Below are 20828 nucleotides of genomic sequence, written 5' to 3'. Positions count from 1 at the left end.
TAATGGCGCGGAAATGCCTCACATGACATCACCGGTCCGGCCTGGAATCCGGCCCATAGGGTTAGTGGGGGTGGCCGCCGCCAGTCCCCGGATGGAACTACAGCGATACGATACAATAACCTGTGGAGTAAACCGAGGGGCGTGTCCTACATCCTTCCTCCTCCTGTCACCATGACAACCCCTCCTCCGCGAGTGATTGGCAGTCCAGGGTGGGCGGGGATGAGTCAGGGCCGGGCGTAGAGCAGTGGGAGGGGCAGCGCGCGTTCCCGGGACTCTGCCCATCCCGCTCGGTGAGGCTCTCCGTGCCCATCATTCTACACGGGATCGACGAGGGGCCCTCATGTTGGGCATCGTGGGGATGACGAACAGGTAAAGAGCCTGGGGGGCGGAAGTCCTAGCGGCGCTGTTACTAGTCGCCGGCGACTATACCGGACGGGTCAGAGAAGTGCCGCCCGAGGCTGGTGTGCAGCAGTGCGCCGCGGGGCGGTGGAAGCGGCATGTGCTGCAGAAGTTCCGGCACAGTTGGCATCTGTCACCAGTGCGGGCACCTCCCGGTCACCAGGTCTGCGGGCGGCAACTGCTGGTCATTCATTATCTGGGCTAATTAATGGGATGCAAAACCAAGTGCCCGTGGGCAGTGCCAGCTGTGCCCGCTCACCCGGGATGGAGACCCTGCTGGGATCACATTAGGTGATTTCATACATTGTAGTAAGAGCCTGGCACCACACCCAGCCGGCCTGGCAGGGACCCAGAGCTGTGTGCGGGGGGCACAAGTGGTGACTTTACAGGGGATGTGGCACCCTGATCCTGGGCACTACCACCCTGGCGATGTCCCGTGACAGCAGGGAGAGGTGGTCTGCTGGCTGATGCCCTGTACAGTGCAGCGGGCATGGGCATAGGGTGATTGCCCACTGAGATATCTCAGCCTGTACTTCCCATCATCAGCCGGCTTGTACCATACGCACAGGCTGGCATCTTGTTGGGCGGCTGCTGGATGCCAAGGACAGGCTGACAGGTTTCCCTTAAAGGGGTTCTACCAGGATTGACCTTTATCCCATATCGGAGGAGAAGTGATAGAAGCTGGATTGGGGGTGGGGGGATCTCACTGCTGAGCCCTTAGTAGCCCGGAGAATGGGGGATGTCCTGTGCCCCCTTCTTATCCCTGTAGGATCGCTGCACCCGCCTGCAGGGCGGAGGGGACTGTGTGGGCAGGTGGCTGCACAAGAGCCGCACGCTCCATTCATTTCAGTGGGGCTGATGGAGACGGGTAAGTACAGGCATTTGGCTGCCTCCATTGGCCCAATGAGATGAATGGAGCGCGCCATGTAAGCATGAGGGGGTAGTGGTCCCACAGTGACGAGAAGAGGGGGACATGGGACCCCAATTTTTGGGATCTGTGGGGTTCTCAGCGGTGAGATGGGTCATACACCAGTCTTAGTACAATCCTATAAGCTTGGCAAGGTGGTTGGCAACGCTTATCTCAAGGGAGAAATAAAGTATTAAGATGGCAATGTACTGTAGAAACTTGAAAGTGACTTATTTCCGTTATGCGAGGGCAGCGCCTCTCGGGGGGCAGCTGTTGGCGGAGTGCAGTGCGCGGGTTTACTAGCCAAAACTTACTGTTTTCTAGTACAAATTCCACCGGAAAACTGTCTTCCATCCCAGTAAACAGGCAGCGGTGTGGAGATGAGCGACTGCCTGGTCACATGCCCAATCGTTGGTTTGTACCCCGCTACATACCCAGTGCCAACCATCAGTACTTGATCCTCACTCCCGTGTCCTGTCGGGTCTCGTGTAAAAGTACCCGAAGGCTAGTTTCACACAGCAGAGTGCGGTATCAGACTGTAACACTCAGCCTGATTTTGCCCTCGCCAACGTGCGTTTTTTACTTGGTTGCAAGATGGTTTTATGTCAAAAACGGCTCGCGTCACTTTGGGAAGTAGCGATTCTCCAGCGCGGCTAAAAGCCATGCTAGGGGGCAGCAAGTGGTTCCCATTGTGTTCAGTGTGAAACCTTGCAACGCTGTGCGACACCTTTGCTGGCCCCATTGAAAGTAATGGACCATGTGTTCCAAGGGAACGCCCAAAGCTAAGAGATGCCATGTTTTTTTTTGGTTTTTTTTTCATGATGCTGGAAGAAATCTCTCCTGTGTATGATCGCATTCTTAAGAATGGGGTTCATATTTGTGCGTCTGACAGCGCCCAATTCGTGCGTGATTTTCTTGGCCAGTGAAAGTGGCCGGGTTCACACGGGCAATCGCCATATCACAGTGAGAGAATCGCAACAAAAGCGCATCTTCTTTTTCCCCTTTTTTTGGGCATCAGCGTTGCTTTTTCTCACAGTGTTGATGAAGAATCAATTTCCAATAGCATGGGCGCTATTTACTGTGGATCTGCACTGTGGATGCCCGCTGTGGATTCTGCAGCAAATATCCGTCCGTGGGCAGTAGCCCCAACTGTTGGCAGGAAACCCCTTTAAAGGAGTTTTCCAGGCAAAAGCTATTGATGACCTATCTTCAGGACTGGCATGAATAGTTAATCACTAGGGACCCGTCACTTGGGACCCCCAGCAATCAGCTGATTGCCTGATGGACTGTCAGTGCAGCAGGCGGACTTACATTATGGGGGATGGGAGAGAAGCGCCATAGTTGGCTTTACTCTCATGACGCACTGTTTAAAGGAAGGACCCAGAGAGCGGGGGGAGTATAACAAAGAGGGGAAGAAGCACCAGCTTACCGACCAATCTCGTCAGAGGACGGACGCACGGGCATGCTTGAACTGGCGCAGGGGGTTCTGTTTATCCAACAGGAAAAATTTATAAAAGCACTAAACTATAATTTGACATATTTCTAAAAAAAAAAATATCGTGTAGACCAAAAATGACCATAATGCAAAATACTCTAAACCTACTGATAGATTTACATCTAGTGTCCATAGTCTACAAGCATAAAAATACCTCACTGGCTCCTTGTCCCCTAACAGCGCCATAGTTTAGCTTATACTGCACATTGCGCCCCAACTGGCGCGCCTTGATATTGCACCTAGTGGAAGGCTAAGATGTTCAGCCAGCGGTACGTCCTTCAGATGGGGTACATTTAGAGACACCCACAGATACAGGTCTCCAAGATGTCTGTGTGCATTTACTATTTTCATAGTCCCTTCCAGCTAGCAGTTGGCCCACAGTGTTTTTTATTCAAAAAAAGACAAATCTATATGAAAAAATGTCATTTTTTTTATTTAAAAAAATGCAGTGAAAGAAAACTGCCCTAAATAAGATCTGTCTTGGTCTGCCGGGTGTCTACAGGATGGCTCCCTGTGCTGCGACTACTTCTAGAATGATATGGGCATATGCCACAGAGCCAGTGCCCGAGGTGAAGCCTGGCAGAAGCGTGCAGGCTCTTCCCAGAGGCGGTCATTAGCTGGGCTGTCTTACCCGGCGCAGCAGATGTTTCGCAGGGAGTGTTTAGTTGACTCCTTTCCAGCATTAAATGACTTGGCCGGGTTCTTCTAAGATGACTTGAAACAGTAAAAGAGACGAAGCCTTTCCAGGAGCGCAGCGTGTTTAGGTGAGGAGGACTTTTTAAGGTGTTATTCTCATCTGCCATTTTTGCCGCAATTTTGATGCTTTTCTTGCTTTTTAAGATTAAAATAAGATATTTTATTGTAATTCTGACAAAATCCTCAGAATTTGAAGTAAATCTCCTGAGTAGACGGCATTACTGAAGTGTCTTTGTTTCTGATAATCGTATACTTTTATCGCTATCGCAGTTGTCGTCAATGGCGCTTTTGCTAGGGCCGTGCTCATGTAACAGTGGAGGTGGTGACGTTTGATACTGGGCGCTAAAACGAACAGGAGCGATTGTAGGCGAACGGCGCTTGCTAGGAGAAAAATGACAATTCTCCAACTGTAACCGTTCACTTGTCAGAGGACATGATTGCGCCTCTCTGGGCCTCTTTCACACAACCGTTTTTACATGGCTAATTTAGTCGCATTAAAAAAACGTGCGACCATCTGAAGCATTGGATTCCAGTGTATTCGTTCGGGTGGCCAGTTTTCAGCTGCGTAATAACATTGCAGACGCAATAATAGGACATCTGCGACCAAATACGACGGCCGATGTTTTAATGCAGCCGGAAAAGATGGGTCTTGCCCTATCTTTTGGCTGCGATCAGTTGGTGGCAAAGAGGGGGGGAGGGAGTTTAGCAGCGGCTAGCGCTGCTAAAACACGACAGCTGGCTCTATTTAACTAATAGAAGCCATGCTGAGCATTTATGCCGGCAGAAGGAATTCCGGGCTACGGCGTCTATACACCGCACTCAGGCATGTGAATGGATGAGGGAAATAAACACGAAATTTAGCCACGACTTTGTTTCAGCCTCCCCTCGTTTGTGCGTTTTTCGACCGGACCAAAAAACTCATCGCCCGTGTAAAAGTGGTCTTAAAGGGGTATTCCAAGCAGTTTCAACTGATGATGCATCCTCTGGTTAGGTTATTAGTAGTTGATCCCTGTTTGGGATCCCGACCATCAGCTGATCGTCTGGCCTGCTGGTTAGCCCTAGTGGAAGCTACTTGGAGGCACGGTGTGTTGCACGCTCTGCATGATATATATTGCACTATACATGCAGCCATGCTTCGATACCTGTATTTTTGGGATCAGTTATGTTGATGTATTGGGTTAATACCACTGCTTTCCCAGATTTCGTGCAGAAACGCCGGCAGATTGGCCCCATGGAGTGGGGATGAGCCTCATGCGGATACGTGGCATCTACTGCAGACATTCCGGGGTCAGTCCTGGATTTTTGGTGCACATCTAGTAAAAGGCGATTTTTGACATGTGTGATATTCAGTAGTTTTTCTGTCTCTACGCTGCTGTCGCATTCGGTTCTGTGTGCCCAGCGCTGGGTGTGACCCGGTGTACGTCCTGGAAGCCGTGGTGCTGACCACTTGTGGCAGGAGATGTAGTGCCAGTGCATTCTTCACATTCTGGAGTTTTATGTTCAAGTTGTTACTTTTTCTACTGCTGGAAATGAATGTAAAGTATTCTGGAAACCTCCCCGCCTCGTCGTACGGAGTAAATGATGGTAATTAGAGGGGAGAGCTGTTTCCGATGACTGCGCTGCTGGTTTACACTCTTTTTCCAAGGACGTTTGGAGGAATAAGAATCAATATCTTCTTCTTGAGTCTAAGATGGAAGATACGGATTTGACCTGAGTTATTAACGCCCAGATTACAGCTTGGACTGTTTGCTGAAGCCGGCTGCCAAAACATTTAGGGTACCAAACGGTCTGAAATACAGCGGCAAATCCATAACATTTCCAGTAGAAGCCCCGTGGACGGGGTATTAGAAATCCATCTGCAGAGAAAATGCTTAGCGTAAGGCCCAATATTCACGGGCAGATTTGATTTGCGGAATACGCACGGGTCACCCGCACAGAAGATCCGCAATTCAAAGTGCCCGTAGGGAAGCATTAACATCCGCAACTGAATTTAGGCATGCAGATTTGATTTGCGGACCGTTTCAGTGCAGATTCCGTGCAGGCGGGCTCAGTAGAAGTTAATGGTGCGGTCGAACCACAGTGCATCCGCAAATGCAATTGCGGATGCACTGCGGATTTGAAAGTTAAAATTAGGGAGGTGGGGAAAAGGCTGGGTTTGACATTCATTTGCAGGAATGCTGCTATCCAATAGGTAGCACTGTAGAGGTATTGTTCCATCTTACTTATTTGCATATTTCCCAGAGGAGCATGTATGGTCTTATAAGTCTCCTCACTCACCTTTTAGGTGGTCTCCTTAAGAGCTAATGCCCACAGCCGGATTTTTGCCGCGTTTCACCGCAGTTATTGGGTTCTGTTGAACCTAATATCTCAATGTATACGCGGTGGAATTCCGCAGCGTGAAATTACCCGCAGCATGTCCTATTTGCCGTGGGACTACGCGCGGACGGCTTCCTACGCACGCCGGCAGTGTCATGCGGGAGCTACGCAGCGGATCCGGAGGGGAGTATGGGGTCTTTGGCGGGGCACCATGACAGACTCCGCTGCGGTATTCCGCTTGCGGAGCCCGTCACGAAGCATGAGGCCTTAGGAGTGACAATACCCCTCCCGACTTTCAATTGATAAATTGCAAATTTATCTGCGTGTGTTAAAGGACCCTTAGATTTGTTATCTCATCCACTGTACTGCTAGGGTAATACGTTGTATGTTTTCCATATGCCCAGTGTGGACGTACGTACCCTAAGGCCTCATGCCCACAGCCGGGTCGGATTCCTGCTACGAGATTCACGCAGCGGGATGTGACCCATGTCCTGGCATTGACCTCATACTTACCCGTGTGGCAGAAAATTCCATGCAGGAAAAAGTGTCATCCACGCTTGCTTGCAGAATAAAATGTATAATCTTCCTTTATTTAAACATATTTAAAATTTGCCAGGTATGCACATCTCTGGACCAGACGCGCATCGGCTGCACAGAGCCTTCGTCAGTGGTATGGTGGCTCTGTGCAGCCGATGCGCGTCTGGTCCAGAGATGTGCATACCTGGCAAATTTTAAATATGTTTAAATAAAGGAAGATTATACATTTTATTCTGCAAGCAAGCGTGGATGACACTTTTTCCTGCATGGAATTCTCTGCTGTTTAAGCCCAGGACCGGGGGCAGGTGAACCCGTTTGAGCAAGCAGTGGATCGTGAGACATATGAAGTGAGCAAGTTGACAGCACACTATTGTCAAGTGTCTTTTTCTTTGGAATTACCCGTGTGGCGTCTTCTTCTCTGTGATGTGCTGGCTGTTGCACAACCACGCTTGCGCAGAGCCGGCGTGTAAGCGGTGACATTTCTGTGCGGGCTTCGCAGAAATAGAACATGCTGCAATTTGTTTACCGTGCGGATTTTCACATGGTCAAATCACAGCTGTGAGCATAGGATAGCATAAACTAAAGCATTCGTCTCAGGATCGCAGTACACGGCTTCTATGGACATCGACGTTTTTTTTTTTCTTTAAGAACAGCTTCATCTCAGCGGAATGTATTTGTGCCGTGAATGAAGCGCTTTTACGTGCATATCGGCAAATTTAAGTCTAGTTTTTTTGTTCAGCGCATGTTTACATGGGTGCAAGACACCCCCACTATGATTTAAAGGGCTATTTAGCCTAATGAGGTCCAGATTTTGTGTTTTCCCTGTGGTTTTGCGATGTATATTGCATGCACGTTTACATACCCCCATAGACTTCTATGGGGTCCTCTGGTGCACAAAATGTAGAACTTCGTCCCATACTGTACTTGCAGAAGAATAGATTTCATATTTGTGCGTGCATCACACAAAACGTGCGCAAGAATATCGTTTGTGTGACTGCACCCTTAATTGTGTTGTCTTTAGTGGAGACAGAATAAAACCATAGCCTGGGATGGCAGGAGATGTGTTAGGGTGCTTGCAGCACTTGGCTGGGTGGCAGTGCCACATATCTCCCCTCTTCTGCTGACTACAACATACAGCTGCCAACAAAAGCTTGTGTTAAGCTAAAATATTTGGCGGTGTGGTTGGCAGCGTGAGTCATCCGGCCAGACACCGTCCCGGACAGCCAAGGATTAGAAAAGAGCAGAAATGTCAGAAATTGCAGCTTTTGTTCTGTCGGCACGTTCCGTTCTTGGCAGGGTAATAATTCAGGTACTGATCTTACTAACCACTGTCAGCGTATCGCAGCACACTCAGCAAATGTTAGACGACTTCTACTGGGATGTCTGGTACATGCTTGCCAATTAAAAGCACTAATTATATGTATCGGCCTCCGTCTCACTGGTGTATTTGGGGCTGTGTGCTGTCTATGTTCACCCTACCCCGTTACAGCCTATGATAATCCTGCCCCGTTACAGCCTATGAGGATGTACTCCACGCATGTCCTGTTCTTGCCCGCCTCACAGACGAGAAGCGGGACATGCAAATGTATGTCAGTGTAAATTGGAGAGCCCAGAATCATGAAGTACATCATAGTTCCACTTCCACTCACATATTATGATGCTTCAAAAAGCAGGGCACCCAAGAAGTTGGCAGCACTGAAGCTCCAGCGCTGTGGCTGCCAACCGCTGTGCCAGTTTTCATACGTTTGACAAATACAATTCTTAAATATAAAAATCCCCTTATACCAGGGTCACGTCTGAAAGTGGATGGCTGGCATGGCATGGAAATGCCACCCAATGCTTCAAACTCATGGTTGCCTTCATGCAACTTTGCGTCAAATCACAAGGCTAAAAAAAAGCGTAAAAATTAATGTGTGTTTGATCCGAACGAATCCTAAGACAAACCCTACCTAAACCTAGAAGTATGTAGATTGTGATATCGTATGAGAGCTGCGGTTATAGGCTTTATTATAATACTATGCTCTCGCCCTAAGGCTGGATTCACACGGGACCGAAATCCCGTGAGATTTCCGTGGGAGAAATGCAGCTTCAAAACCTGCGGCCTTTCGCCCCGGATTTTGGAGAGGCTTCACCGCCTGCATTCCACAGCGACCATCTCTCCCCATAGAGAGAAGAGCGGCCGCTCCGGAAACAGAGAAAGAATTGACATGCTGCGTCTTTGACACGTTGCATATGTAAGGGTTAAAACAAGTGTGTTCGCTAAGCTCATGGTGGTTGATGTAATGACCATGCGCGCGGACCTAGACCATCTAACTATTCACTGAATGTATTCCTAAAACGTAACTTTTATTAAATAATATTTAAAACAACTCAGGGTGCCACACTGACACGACGTGACATAGACAGACATACATGTATAAGAACAGCTCAATATTAAGCTAATCGTAAAAGATGCTAGGAAAGAGACCCCATATGAGTAAATAGCTCATATAACAGGAGGAAGGCACACACACATGAAAGTCGTATATGTTGGTGCCAACCAACAATAATATGGGGCTACTGACCGGAACTGCGATGGTGCAATTCCCAGATATAACAAATCCCAAAATTCTCTTGGACCAGTGCAGAAACTGGATAGGTTGGTACATGAATATAGATTAATTCGTATTTGGTTCTCGGTTCAACGCGTTTCTGTCAGAGGACTGACTTCATCAGGAACCAACTATCGTGGAAAAGTTATACTAGGAAAGGGTGCAATAACCCTAACTGATATGAAAGAACGAAGCTGCCGTGACTTGGCGTCAGGCGGATGCGACTAAGCCACAAGGCCCGATGATAGTACTAAGCGAGCCCTTGGACCGTGCACCCTATCAGACACTCCTAGAAGGTGGAAGGTTACCACCAAGACCAGTCGCCTGAAAGCGCAGACAGTGCAGACAGACGGTGATCCGAAATGATAGATAAGAATGTGAGTTGGCGGTAGGTATGCATCCATAATGGATAGGACGTGCGGACCAGCTATTGTAAATGCAGTGAATGGTGAAAAGAACAATTCTGATCGATGGCATCATATAACAGATCCTGATGATTTCAGAGAGATACATATATATGGCTAAATAGGCTAAAAGATATTGGATGATGCTGAGCCTATATTGGGGGATGCAAAGTATCCCAGCACTAACCTTGTCTATATTAGTGATAAATGCAATATTACCAGTAGGCTCCTAGCTGAATTGCCTATATTAGCTGGTAGATCCGACCTGCCAAGAATATGAACAGATAATGGCCAGGGTAATGGGATAGGTATAGGAGATAGGATAAAACCAGAGTACGAAAACCTAAATCCCAAAATGGGATTAGTGGTCAAAACGGCAGTCACAAAAAACAGCCAAACGGAAGGGTTTCGTTGAGGCCATTTGGGGACACAGAGTCCAAGCGGAAAATCCACTGAGATTCCTTTTGTACTACTTTACAGTTAGTGTCACCTCTCCTTCCGAAACTGCAAATGCATTCGACGCCCTGAAATTTGATATTAAATATATCATCAGCATGGATCTGGTGCATATGGTTGGCCAGCGGGGTACTTTCCCCTCTCCTGATGTTACCCACGTGCCCCAAGATACGTCCACGGAATTCCTGTATGGTCTTACCGACGTAGTTCTTGGGGCACGGGCAGATGGCAACGTAGACCAGATGTGATGATCTACAGTTGATAAACTCTCTTGTCTCGTATGAGGTACCAGTCATGGCACAGACGAATCTCTTCCCTTTCTGAATGAAGGGACATGCATCCATGTAACTATAGAGTAACGACGGGGCGTTCTCAGTAGGCTTGCATTGTAGTAGTTGCAGCAGGACACTTCTGTGCGCTCTCTTAGCTAATAGGCTCCCCCTGGCCGTGACTTTCTAGCTCTGCACAGAGGTGGTGATGTGTAAATGGACGGCTAAGGGCTCATGCCCACGGCCATATGCGTAAAAGGCTGCAGGTCTTCCGGCAGCGGTTTACATTTTTTCAGCCATACGCATTGCTGAATCACACGCTCAGTCATGCCCAGTGTGTTTTTTGTTTTTTTGTGTGTGTGTTTATGGACAACATATCTTACACAGCCCATATAAGTGTATAGGGCTCATGCTGCGTACATATGCAGAGCAGTAAAGCATGCTGCAATTTATTTCTCTTGTGTCTTAATACATAGTTTCCAGACGCCGGTGTGCATGGAACAATGACAGTCCATTGACTTTCATTGACTCCACTCACCACGGCCGTGCAACGCATGCGTGGTGAAAACACGGTTGTGTGCGTGAGCTCTTACGCTTATTCTAGCAGCAGGAAGTGCGTAGGGTGAGGACCAAGCAGCCTTCAGTTTACCACTTCTGCGCACTTGCATGGATAGCCTTCTTGGATAACAATGCTGCACGTTGATGGCACTGGTGAATAGACTCTAATTTATATGCGATATTTTGGGTTGTAATACCCTTCGTTGGGCATAGAAAGTCATCAGTGGCTTGATGAACAAGTTCAGAGTTGGCCAAGACAATGATTGAAGCACAGAGAGGTAGTGTGCATGGCTGGTAGTGAGTGCCCACGGGCACCATGCGTACTACCTCTCTGAGGCCTTGTCATCCAGCCTCTGACATTGTTCTGTGCCTGTGAAGGATATTACAGCCTGGAACGTCACATACCAACTAGAGGGGCTGTTTGTTGCATGTAGCTATGCCTGTAAGTTTATACAGTTGTACATTGTGGTTGTGTCTAGACTATAGATCAGCGTCTTGTAGTGGGATTGAGGTAAGCACACCAGCTGGCTGCACTAGAGGCATCCATAAAAGACATGCACTGAACAGCCACTTTAGTAGAGACACCCCTGTAGTAGCAAATTGACCTTCAGAACTGCAGCATTTTGTCATGACGCCACCCACAGGCCAAGAAACCATTACTCCATCTGTCTAAACTGTTCACACCTAACAGGAAGGGTTCACCAATTCATGCTGCTTACACTAAATTCTGACCCTCCTATCAGCATGGTGCAACATGAATTTGGATTCTTCTGATCTGGAGAGGGTTTTCCACTGATCAGTGCTGCAGGTGTTTTCACTCTTTCGCCCACTGAAGCCTTGCCTTTCTGTCTCACATGATCAGCAATAGCTCTCATACCGGCCATCTGTTGTTATAGCCCATCCATAGTCAGGAACAACGCGTTGTGCGTTCACACGCCATGTGGAGCACCAGCTGCAGTTTGTTTGCCAGTGCACTGCCTGTTTGATATAGTGATTCTTGGCGTTCTCTTCTGACCCCTTTCATTGCTGAGCTGTTGATGTCCACAGGATCCCCAATCACTGGATGTATTTCATCGATCGCACCATTCTTGGTATACTAGAAAACCCCACAAGTCTGACTGTGAAATCCTGTCCCCGGCTAGTCTAGCATTGATGACCAGGCCTCGCCTGAAGCCGCTTGGATCACTAGATCTTTAATTGTAAAGTGTAGCCACACTGAAACTGATCAACGGAAGATTTGCTTACCTGATTTTATGTTGTACCTCAAAATCACATGTCTAATTTTAATGCAAATTGCGAAAGCGCCGATATCTGTAATACAGCGGTCACTCGGTGTATTTCTAGTGGAGAATACCTACATAATGTGGCCTACATAATAAACCTGCTACCACGTTTCCCAGAAAATAGGGCCCACCCTTATATGAGCGCTACTCTGAAAATAAGCCCTAGCTACACTACACGAAGGAGTAGTCCGAGTCCCTCCTGCTGCTCTGTAAACCCCACCTCCAACAAGAGATTGCTCTGATTGGTTTTTGAGCACCGCAGCTCGGCCAATCACAGCCATCGCATTGAATAGCCCCCGTTACCAGCAAGTGATCTTTTGTCGGCGCTGAGAACTATATAGAAGCCTGTCGGAGCTGCGGAGAGACCCGGACGGCGCCTGCTAGGTAAGTATTATAAGGCATCCCACGAAAATAAGACCCTGTGCCTCTTTTGGGGCAAAAGATAATACAAGACAGGGTCTTATTTTCTGGGAAACACGGTAGATGCTCAACTGAAGCTGTGTATGAGACGCCTTGCTACTAAAAGCTCCGCAGACTTGTGTTTGAGTAGCTCTAGCCTTAAACACTTTGTTTTAAAGTTGCTCTCAATGGTGTGTTAAAAGGGAAAAAAACTTTCCTCCTTGCTCCGGATTGGCTGGTGCCCGGTTCCTTGCTGATCTTCCCTTGCAGCCCAATGGGACATGTGATTGCTGCAGCCAGTGATTGGCTTTGGCGGATGAATGTCCCTTGTGTCAGCGATGTCATTGGTGACTCGCTGCAGACGGCGGTGGAGAACAGTGAGGAGCCAGGCGTTGGCCTAGAGTGCCGGGGGACTGGGAGAGGACCGAATTGCTTATTAATACAGCACAGTGAGCACTGTTGAAATAACTTTTTTTTTTCTATCCTCGGCTCTTTTTAAAGGACTTGTGTGAAGATGGACAACCCCTTTAAGTATGTGGGGTGATCAGCTGATTCCCCCGAGTCTGGCTCTCCACCCCAAAATTTGCATGTCACATGCGCGTAAGCATATTTGCCCAAGCTTGTTTTTTTTGCGGAATGGGCACAATTTCTTAGGCACGCAACAAAAGTACTGATTGAAATAGCTAACTGGTTCCAGATGTGTTCTTTTACTAGCACAATTGCACAGTGTTCTACGCATTTCTTTGCATATTGCGCACCCCCTATTGACCTTAATGGAGACCGTTTGGTGTGCAAATATGCAGAAAAATAGAATGTTCATTTTTATTTTTTTTTGCATGTGACCAAAGTGCGCACGCAAAATACGGAAATGTGAATGAACCTGTTGAAACCTGTGTGAAGTTGGCCTGAATGTGCACTTTGATGCAGATTTGACAATAGAATTTAGCCATTTTCGAATTTGCATCAAGACCAGCATGTTAGACGGGCGGATTTTAGTGGAGATTTTTTGACATGGCAGAATATCCAGCAGCATGTTGCAGAATGTTCCCGTATGTGTGGAAGCGCCATAAAAGGGTTCTTTGCTTAGTCCAAACCTCTTTTCATGTGTTCTAAAGCTAATAAGGAGTTGGTCATCTCAGTGGAGCCCCCTATCAGTCAGAACTGAGAGCTGCGACTAGAGGACCTCTGACGTTCTTCTATTGTGCTGATGTCCATAAGTTTCATTGGGCATCTAAATCGGAGAAAATCGACTCAGCGCACAGTGGCTACTGTAAAAAGAGAACTGATCAGGCCCTAATTTCACAGAAAGATGTTATTCTTGTTCTGTAGACTGCTGTACTGCCTTGTTCACACGGAGCAGTTTAGGCGCAGATTGTGAACGCCAAAACCAGCCTGGGAAATCCAATGAAAAGCATAAGGCTAATTTAACACAGGGAAGTGCGACTTTGGGCCATGAAACTCGACCCAATATTATGCTTGCCAACATGAAATGTTCCCGCGGATGCAAGGTGTTGTGTTAAAGCCACCTACCCTCCGCTATGGCTTTTGCGGAGTGTTTCCCATTGATTTCAATGGGAAACGTTGCGTTGCACTCACTGCTATGCTTTGCCGGAAAACAATGGAAGATGCGATGCGAGGGCACGCCCAAAGATAGGACGTACCGGGTACAGCGCACCATTCACTGCCCACTTGCACAGACACTGGCCTTGCACACACTTTACGTAGGTAGAGTGCCCTCTAGTGGTCAAAGTACAACATGTTAAATGGTCTTCAAAAACAGATTCTTGACCCCAAGAGTCCAAATTATTTGTGAACATTAAATGTAAAGTTTCACAAAAAATGCTACCGATTAGTTGGGTTTGTAATGAGGCTACATAGAGTCTAATACATGGGGGTTGTACACCTTGTAGAGCCGCAGTACCTGTTCCTCTGAAGCTGTAGGGATCCTCTTGGCTTCAGAGCCACAGATGGTTTTAGTTTGGGTCCAGCGTCACGTGGCCTGTTTGATCCGTTGCGTCCTCCCAACCAACAGATGGATCCTTTGTGCAGACTTGATAATGGCAGAGTTGTCTTGCAGGAGGTTGCTCAGGGATAATGCTCGGCTCTAACAGTTGGTAATTCTTCTTGATTCCCACTGCCTCGGGGAGATATGTAGCCCTGCAGTTGCCTATTGTACTTTTTAGAAGTCAAGAGATGATAATGAACTCCTTCATAAATGAGTGGTTTGTCTGGTGCAGTAGGAAGCGAAAAATAATAAAAAAAATCGTCTTGGGGGAACTTGCAGCATGCGGATGTATGTATTCATAGTCCCAGTCGTACTATGGCCCGGGCTATAGGGTATTATTGCAGCCCCCTCTAGTTCAGGGGGACAAACGTAGGGTCCTATGGTGAGCTCGGCTTGGCTCAGTAAGTAGAAGAGAGTCTTGGGTGATAAAGGGGCAGTCAGGGGTACAAAAATGACATTGAAATGTGGGTGCTGTATAAAAACATAGGGGACCATGTCAGACGCAGACCTCTGGCTTTTATCTCCCATTGTTTCCATCCCTTCCACATAATTCGGAACTGCTTAGAATTTTTTGATTTATTGAGACACATGAGCAAATGGTCCAAGACATTGGACTTCAGAGGAGGAGTGTTAGTAGACAATAAGAAGGTGTTCGTTAGACTTTTTGGTCCATATGACCTTTCTCAACAAGGACTGCTGCAGCAGAAGGGAAACTTTTAGGCCTCTATCACGCGGGCAACAGGGCTTTTGCTGTAAGAAAATCGCAAGGTAACATGTCAGCAGGTTCATGTTGCCCGAACAGGTATGTACAGTGCACCTGTGTGTGTTTTTCATCTAATGGGAAGATGAAACAATGCTTCTACAGCGCCACCTTTTGGAATGCAGCATTCCTGCAAGTCATTGTCAGACATTTTAAACAAGCTTTGTAATAATGACTGGAAATTGTGAGCCAAAGCCAGAATCCATACACAGACAGCTGTTTCGGGGTGATTGCCCCTCATCATTGTGCAGCAGGCTTCTAGCTTTGCTAGTGAGGGGCCTGTGACGTGGGTCGGGAAGGGTATCATCTATCGTTAAGTAAAACACCTAGAAGGAGGTTGGGGAGACTTTATAAGGCCATTCATGCTCCTCTGGAACAGTACTAGCTGGTACAGCAGATAGATTATTCTATCTTCCAAGTTTTTATTCTGAAACACTGCAGCGTTTCAAAATGAACATGCCTTGAAGTATGACTTGGAAGGGGGGTGAGCAAAGCTTGAAGGCAAAGCAGTGGGCCGCGGCTTCTACCCGCCTGCAGCATGTAAATGGACCGCTTCATCCCAGTATGTGTATAGGAAGAGAACTACAGTGGTGCCTTGACATACAAGTTTAATCCGTTCCAAGACGAAGCTCGTAAGCCAAAAAACTCGTATGTCAAAGCACTTTTCCCCATTGAAATGCATTGAAACGTTATTAATGTGTCCAATGCGTTTCAATGGGAAAACTAACTGCAAGTAAAAAAAAATTAAATCAATACTCGCCTACTGCTGGCGTTCTGCGATGATCTGCGGCGCTGCTGCAGGCTGTCGCTCCCTCCTCCATGTCGACACAGAGCTTTGCTTTCTGGATCCGGGGCTTGAATGCCCCGCCTCCAGCAAGCTAAGCTCTGATTGGTTAACTCGGCGCCATGTCAGCCAATGAAAGCCCGTGAGGGTTAACCAATCACAGCCATTGAATGATGTCCTTGCCCCTTCAACTTGAAGCGCCATTTCTGCTTCCATTCATGTCATCCCTTGAAACTATATAGAAGAACATCATCTCCTTCACTTTTCTATCCAGTGTAAGGGCTTTTACCCCCAAGCGGAAAACACACGCCTCGCAGCGCAAAGAGTACGTTGCGATATCGTAAAATGCTTTCAATGGGGCCAGCAGCACAGCCAGCCCCATTGAAAGCATAGGGAGTATATTGCGGACTTCTGCCACAGCTGTGGATGCTATCCTATTGTTTTAAATCTGGTCGAGACTGCTGCGGCCCCAGTGAAAGCAGCGGGTTGCAGGCAACCCCCGCAGTGCTGATTTTCGGGGAAGGGCTTGGAATATAACCTCTTCCCTGAAAATCATCCCTAGCTGGTGAAAAAAAAAATTTATTTACTCACCTATCCACCACTCATGTGCGTCCTGTGGCTGGCTCCTCGGCACTGCTGTGAAGCTCTTTTAGCAGCCTCCTGAAAGGATTAGCTGAGCACTCAGCCAATCACAGGGAGCGCACAGCCATTCATCGATCAGCCAGCACCGACCCCATTGAAAGCAATGGGATAGCATGTCGGACTTCTGCCACAGCTGTCACAGCTGTGGCAGAAGTCTGCGATTTACTCCCTATGTTTTCAATGGGGCTAGCGCTGCTGCTGCAGGTCCCATTAAAAACACTGAGCGATATGTGAGGCTGGAGTGAAAAATTGCGAATGAGTATGAAACCATTGAAAATCATTGGTTTCATAATGATCGCTGTCGCATCGCAGGGAAAAATATCGCTAGTGGGTAAAAGCCGTAAAAGTCTGAGAGGGACTAAATGATGCGAGACGGACATCAAACAGGTCACTGTCCCTCATATTGTGCTGTTCTGTCCCTATGTAGTTTTCTGCAAAGTAGATGGAAATCAGCACTAGATTGATAAAAAAAAATGCCTGAATGGAAAGTCTGTGTCCACCCTTTATGTACTGTGAAAATGGTGTGATAAAGATTTATTTTATTTCACGGTTCCAAAAAACTGATACAAATGGCGTGGGTGACCGCAAAAAAGGATGGATCCCCGGTGGTCGGCACACCGAGCACTTTACTCATTTTGCGTTGTTTCCTATTGATGTCTCTGAACTTGGCCACCAAGAAAAAGTATCTAATTACCAAATATCTGTAGTAATGTCTCCACCCCAGGGCATCTGCAAAATCTCCCAGAAGTGAGGGGAAGTCTCTGGATAGCTTTACTGAAAACTTGGATACATCTATTCCACTATGCGAGCGGCTTCTATATTATGGAGTGATTCCCGTGGAGTGTCAGATCCCCGCTTCCTTCCTTGCCAGTAGTGGCTGACTATAAGATTTCCTTTTAAGGATACTGACATGCTGAGCTGTTCCTACTGTATGCTGACACGTGGCTCCACGTCCTGTAGAGGGCAGCACTGCCTCAGTAAAAGCAGACCTAATCACATGAATATGGACATATGTGCTCAAGTGAATCATCTGCTTGAAGCATATTTCTAGATTTTCGCACTGTATATGGATTTAGATTTTCATTTTAGAGTATTTTTCTCTGTTTAAAAAAAAAAAAATCCTCTAGCCCTTTCTTAAATTACTTTTGGAGACTTTCCTAATTTCCTTATTCCTTATTGGATAATGAGCGATGGCAGCACCAGCACTGTATTTTCCTAGAAGCATGAAGTGCTGCAGAATCTGCTGGCCCTGTATAAGTAGGCCATGGCTTCCCTAGCTTATATATTTGTCCTGACCTCTGTTCTGCATCAAAATCTGCACCAAAAACTGCACCACTTGGCCTGGACTTGGATGCAGAGTGCACTAACTCATTAGAAGAGGTGGATTCGTCAGCGTGTTAAGGGTTTAAATTCTGCACCGCATGTCTATTTCTGAGGGGTTTTGGGCAGACTTTTTCCGCAGCATGTGAACCAAATTTCGAAAATCTCGTCCACTTTGCTGCTACTGTAAATGCTGGAGGTTTTTCGTACAGAGGGACCACACAGATAATCTGCCTTATGTGGACGTAGCCTAAAGATGACTTCTTTCGGCTATTAGGGCTGTGACATAAGACCCTGATCATGATTGTCACTGTACACCATTGGTATAGTGTGACAACTTGATGGCGGTCTGTCATATCCTACCAATATGTATATGGCGTTTGCTTAGTACCAGTTTTCCATATTGGATTTACTGAGCATTTGGATACTATTTTTCATGCCATTTTTGCTCCTCTTTTCAATAACCAGTAAAAAGTTAAAATGATTAAATATCGTCATAAGCCTTGTGTCCTTGCCATATGAAAGCTATTACTACTAGACAACTGTAAAAGTGCTCAGTATGGAGGGTTTCATACAATGGGCCACATATTCACTATTGACATTTTTGTGATGGAAAGGACCTTATATAGGTGGCATTTTTGCACTGGGGCCATGTGAGCCGCGCCTGTACAGAGGCACTTGGTGCCCCTGCAAACCCCATAGTACAGAGCTGTAGGCCATCTGTGTATGTCTATACAGTGCCACATTATGCTACTTCTAGATGCTCTCCTTAAGGAGAGATGCTACTCCTCCTGACCTACGTCATAGGCCTCTCGCTAGCCAAGCAAGAAACTCACTGCACACTGATGAGGGGCAAAAACCCCGAAACAGCTGTCTGTGTATGGATTCTGGCTTGGTTTTCAAATTCCAATCATTGCTCTACAGACCTGTATAATGGGTCAAGCATTGATTTACAGGAATGCTGCCATCCAATAGGTGGCGCTGCAGAGGTATTGTTCCATCCTCCTTATTTGCATATTACGCTACTAAACACTGATGGTGTCATATACACATAGCTTACAGTTATGACCAGCCAAAGAAATCCAACGTGACTGATCACATAACAGTCAGCAGTCTGATATCACAGATGGTTGTCTAAAGCTTTGAACTGAGGATTGGCTGAAATGATCGAAATTGGCCTGTTTTGCTGACTTTCATCTTGTGTTTGGCCACATTTTTTGACATCCCTTCTTTTATACAACCTTCCAGTAATCCCAACAGGTCTTGACTTTTTCTTAAAAGGGTTTTCCATGCGGCTCCAGCTGTGAGTCCCCGGGTCAGAGCAGAAACCGCTGTGTAGCTGCCTGGAACACCCCCGTAATGTTACCCTCCCTAGTTAGAAAGTGGGGTTATATTTGCTCTCCATCACTCATGTTTTCTTCCTACTAGGGCTGGGCTCACGCGGGCGGATTTCAATTGTGGATTCTGCTATCAGTGCCTGCGCTGACAATACGCAGTAATATGTGGGAATTGAAAGACATGAACTTTCGTTGGTTCGCTCAAACATGTGGGTAGGAATTGCAGATTGCTCCATTTTAGCCCAGATGACCTGATTGTTCCGTCACCCCTACGCAATTAACATTGCGTATGAGTGGCAGAAATGCTCAATATTTCATAGGAAAATAGACAGGAATGCCGGGTGGAGAGATCTTTCTTCTGCGCGGACGATTCGCTGTGCATTGTGTACATCCGCGCGGAAAAACAATCATATCTGTGATCATTTTCATTTACTTTCCGCGATGAATTCGCATGGTCTTCCACTGCGAAAATCCACATGCAGAATCCGAGCCGTTCATGTGAGCCCGCCCTAACTGGGTGAGATTATGCGCAGTTGCACATCTAACCACCCCTGCGCCTTATCACGCGATATGCCTATTTACTTAATGAAATGTACGGCGGCATTCAGATGCCAAACATTGTTGGTCTGAAGTGTTATAGCTTGGTGGCACTCAAACTTTGCCAGGTGTGTACTCTCAAAAAATATGGGTGTGTATGTGTATAGATCTTTTTAGGCCCCTTTTACCCGAACGCTTTGCCTCCGTTGAGCCGTTCTGTCTCTGTTCTGTTTTTGGAGTAGAGAAAAATGGAAGTATAAGTAAAATAAATGGATCTTTTTGTTTTTTTTACCCGATTGATTTCAATGGGTTTTCAAAAAACAGAAGCAAAACAGAACAGAGAGACAGAAAGGCTCAACGGAGGCAAATGGTGAGTGTGGAAGGGACCTTATATGTATGTATAATAATCTCAGAGGTGTGAGAATTGTCCTAAAACCCCTGACAGTGAGAATGTAAGAGGACGGACCATTGACAAGCCCCTTACAGGATGTAGGCTATACCCGTTACTGAAGAACATAGGACTTCACAATTCCTCTTTGCTGGTCAGCATTGTGTGGTAAAGATCTTCTTTATATGACCTTTTATACACCGTGTGTAAACACATAGAAGGTGATGTGATTTGAGTTCATTCACAATTTTGAATCCGGTGTTGGACCACCTTTTGGCCTCAATGACTGCAGTGACCCTCCTAGGCTGCTTTCTATCAGATTTCACTAGCTGTGTGGAGGGATTTGCCTCCATTCCTTGAAGGAGAGCTTCAGATAGTGCCTGGGGATGATGGGTGTGTTGGGTGTGCACGGATACAGCGTTCTAGTTCATCCCAAAGATGCTTGATGCGACTGAGATCCGGACTTTGGGCTGGCCAATGGAGTTTGCAGACATTCTGTTTCTCAGACCAAGCCACAGTACCGCATGCTGTATGACATGGTGCCCAGTCATGTTGGTAGAGACACACAGCTGTATTAAAGTATTGGCACAGGGTAGGTAATGCCACATTGTCCAGAATGTCTCTGTGCATATTGGCATTGAGGGTGGACTTCACTATAACCGATGGCCCTAGTCCTTCCCAGAAGAAATCTCTCCACACCAGAACAGAACCTCCTCCAAACCTCACTGTTGGGACAATGCAGTCG

General features: G+C 46.9%; 1 protein-coding gene across 1 annotated transcript in view; it reads left to right on the top strand.

Annotated features, from left to right (window-relative positions):
• The first annotated feature begins 226 nt into the window (after positions 1–226).
• LIMS1 (LIM zinc finger domain containing 1) overlaps positions 227–20828 on the top strand; it is a 65528-nt gene continuing 44926 nt past the window's right edge. Inside the window, exon 1 of the mRNA XM_066577495.1 lies at positions 227–369. Within this exon, the coding sequence (XP_066433592.1) occupies positions 341–369 (29 nt within the window). The 5' untranslated portion in view covers positions 227–340. The remainder of the gene's footprint in view (positions 370–20828) is intronic.

This window comes from Eleutherodactylus coqui, chromosome 1, assembly GCF_035609145.1.
Source record: "Eleutherodactylus coqui strain aEleCoq1 chromosome 1, aEleCoq1.hap1, whole genome shotgun sequence".
Classification (NCBI taxonomy): Eukaryota; Metazoa; Chordata; class Amphibia; order Anura; family Eleutherodactylidae; genus Eleutherodactylus; species Eleutherodactylus coqui.
This window is presented reverse-complemented; position numbering and strand designations above follow the sequence as displayed.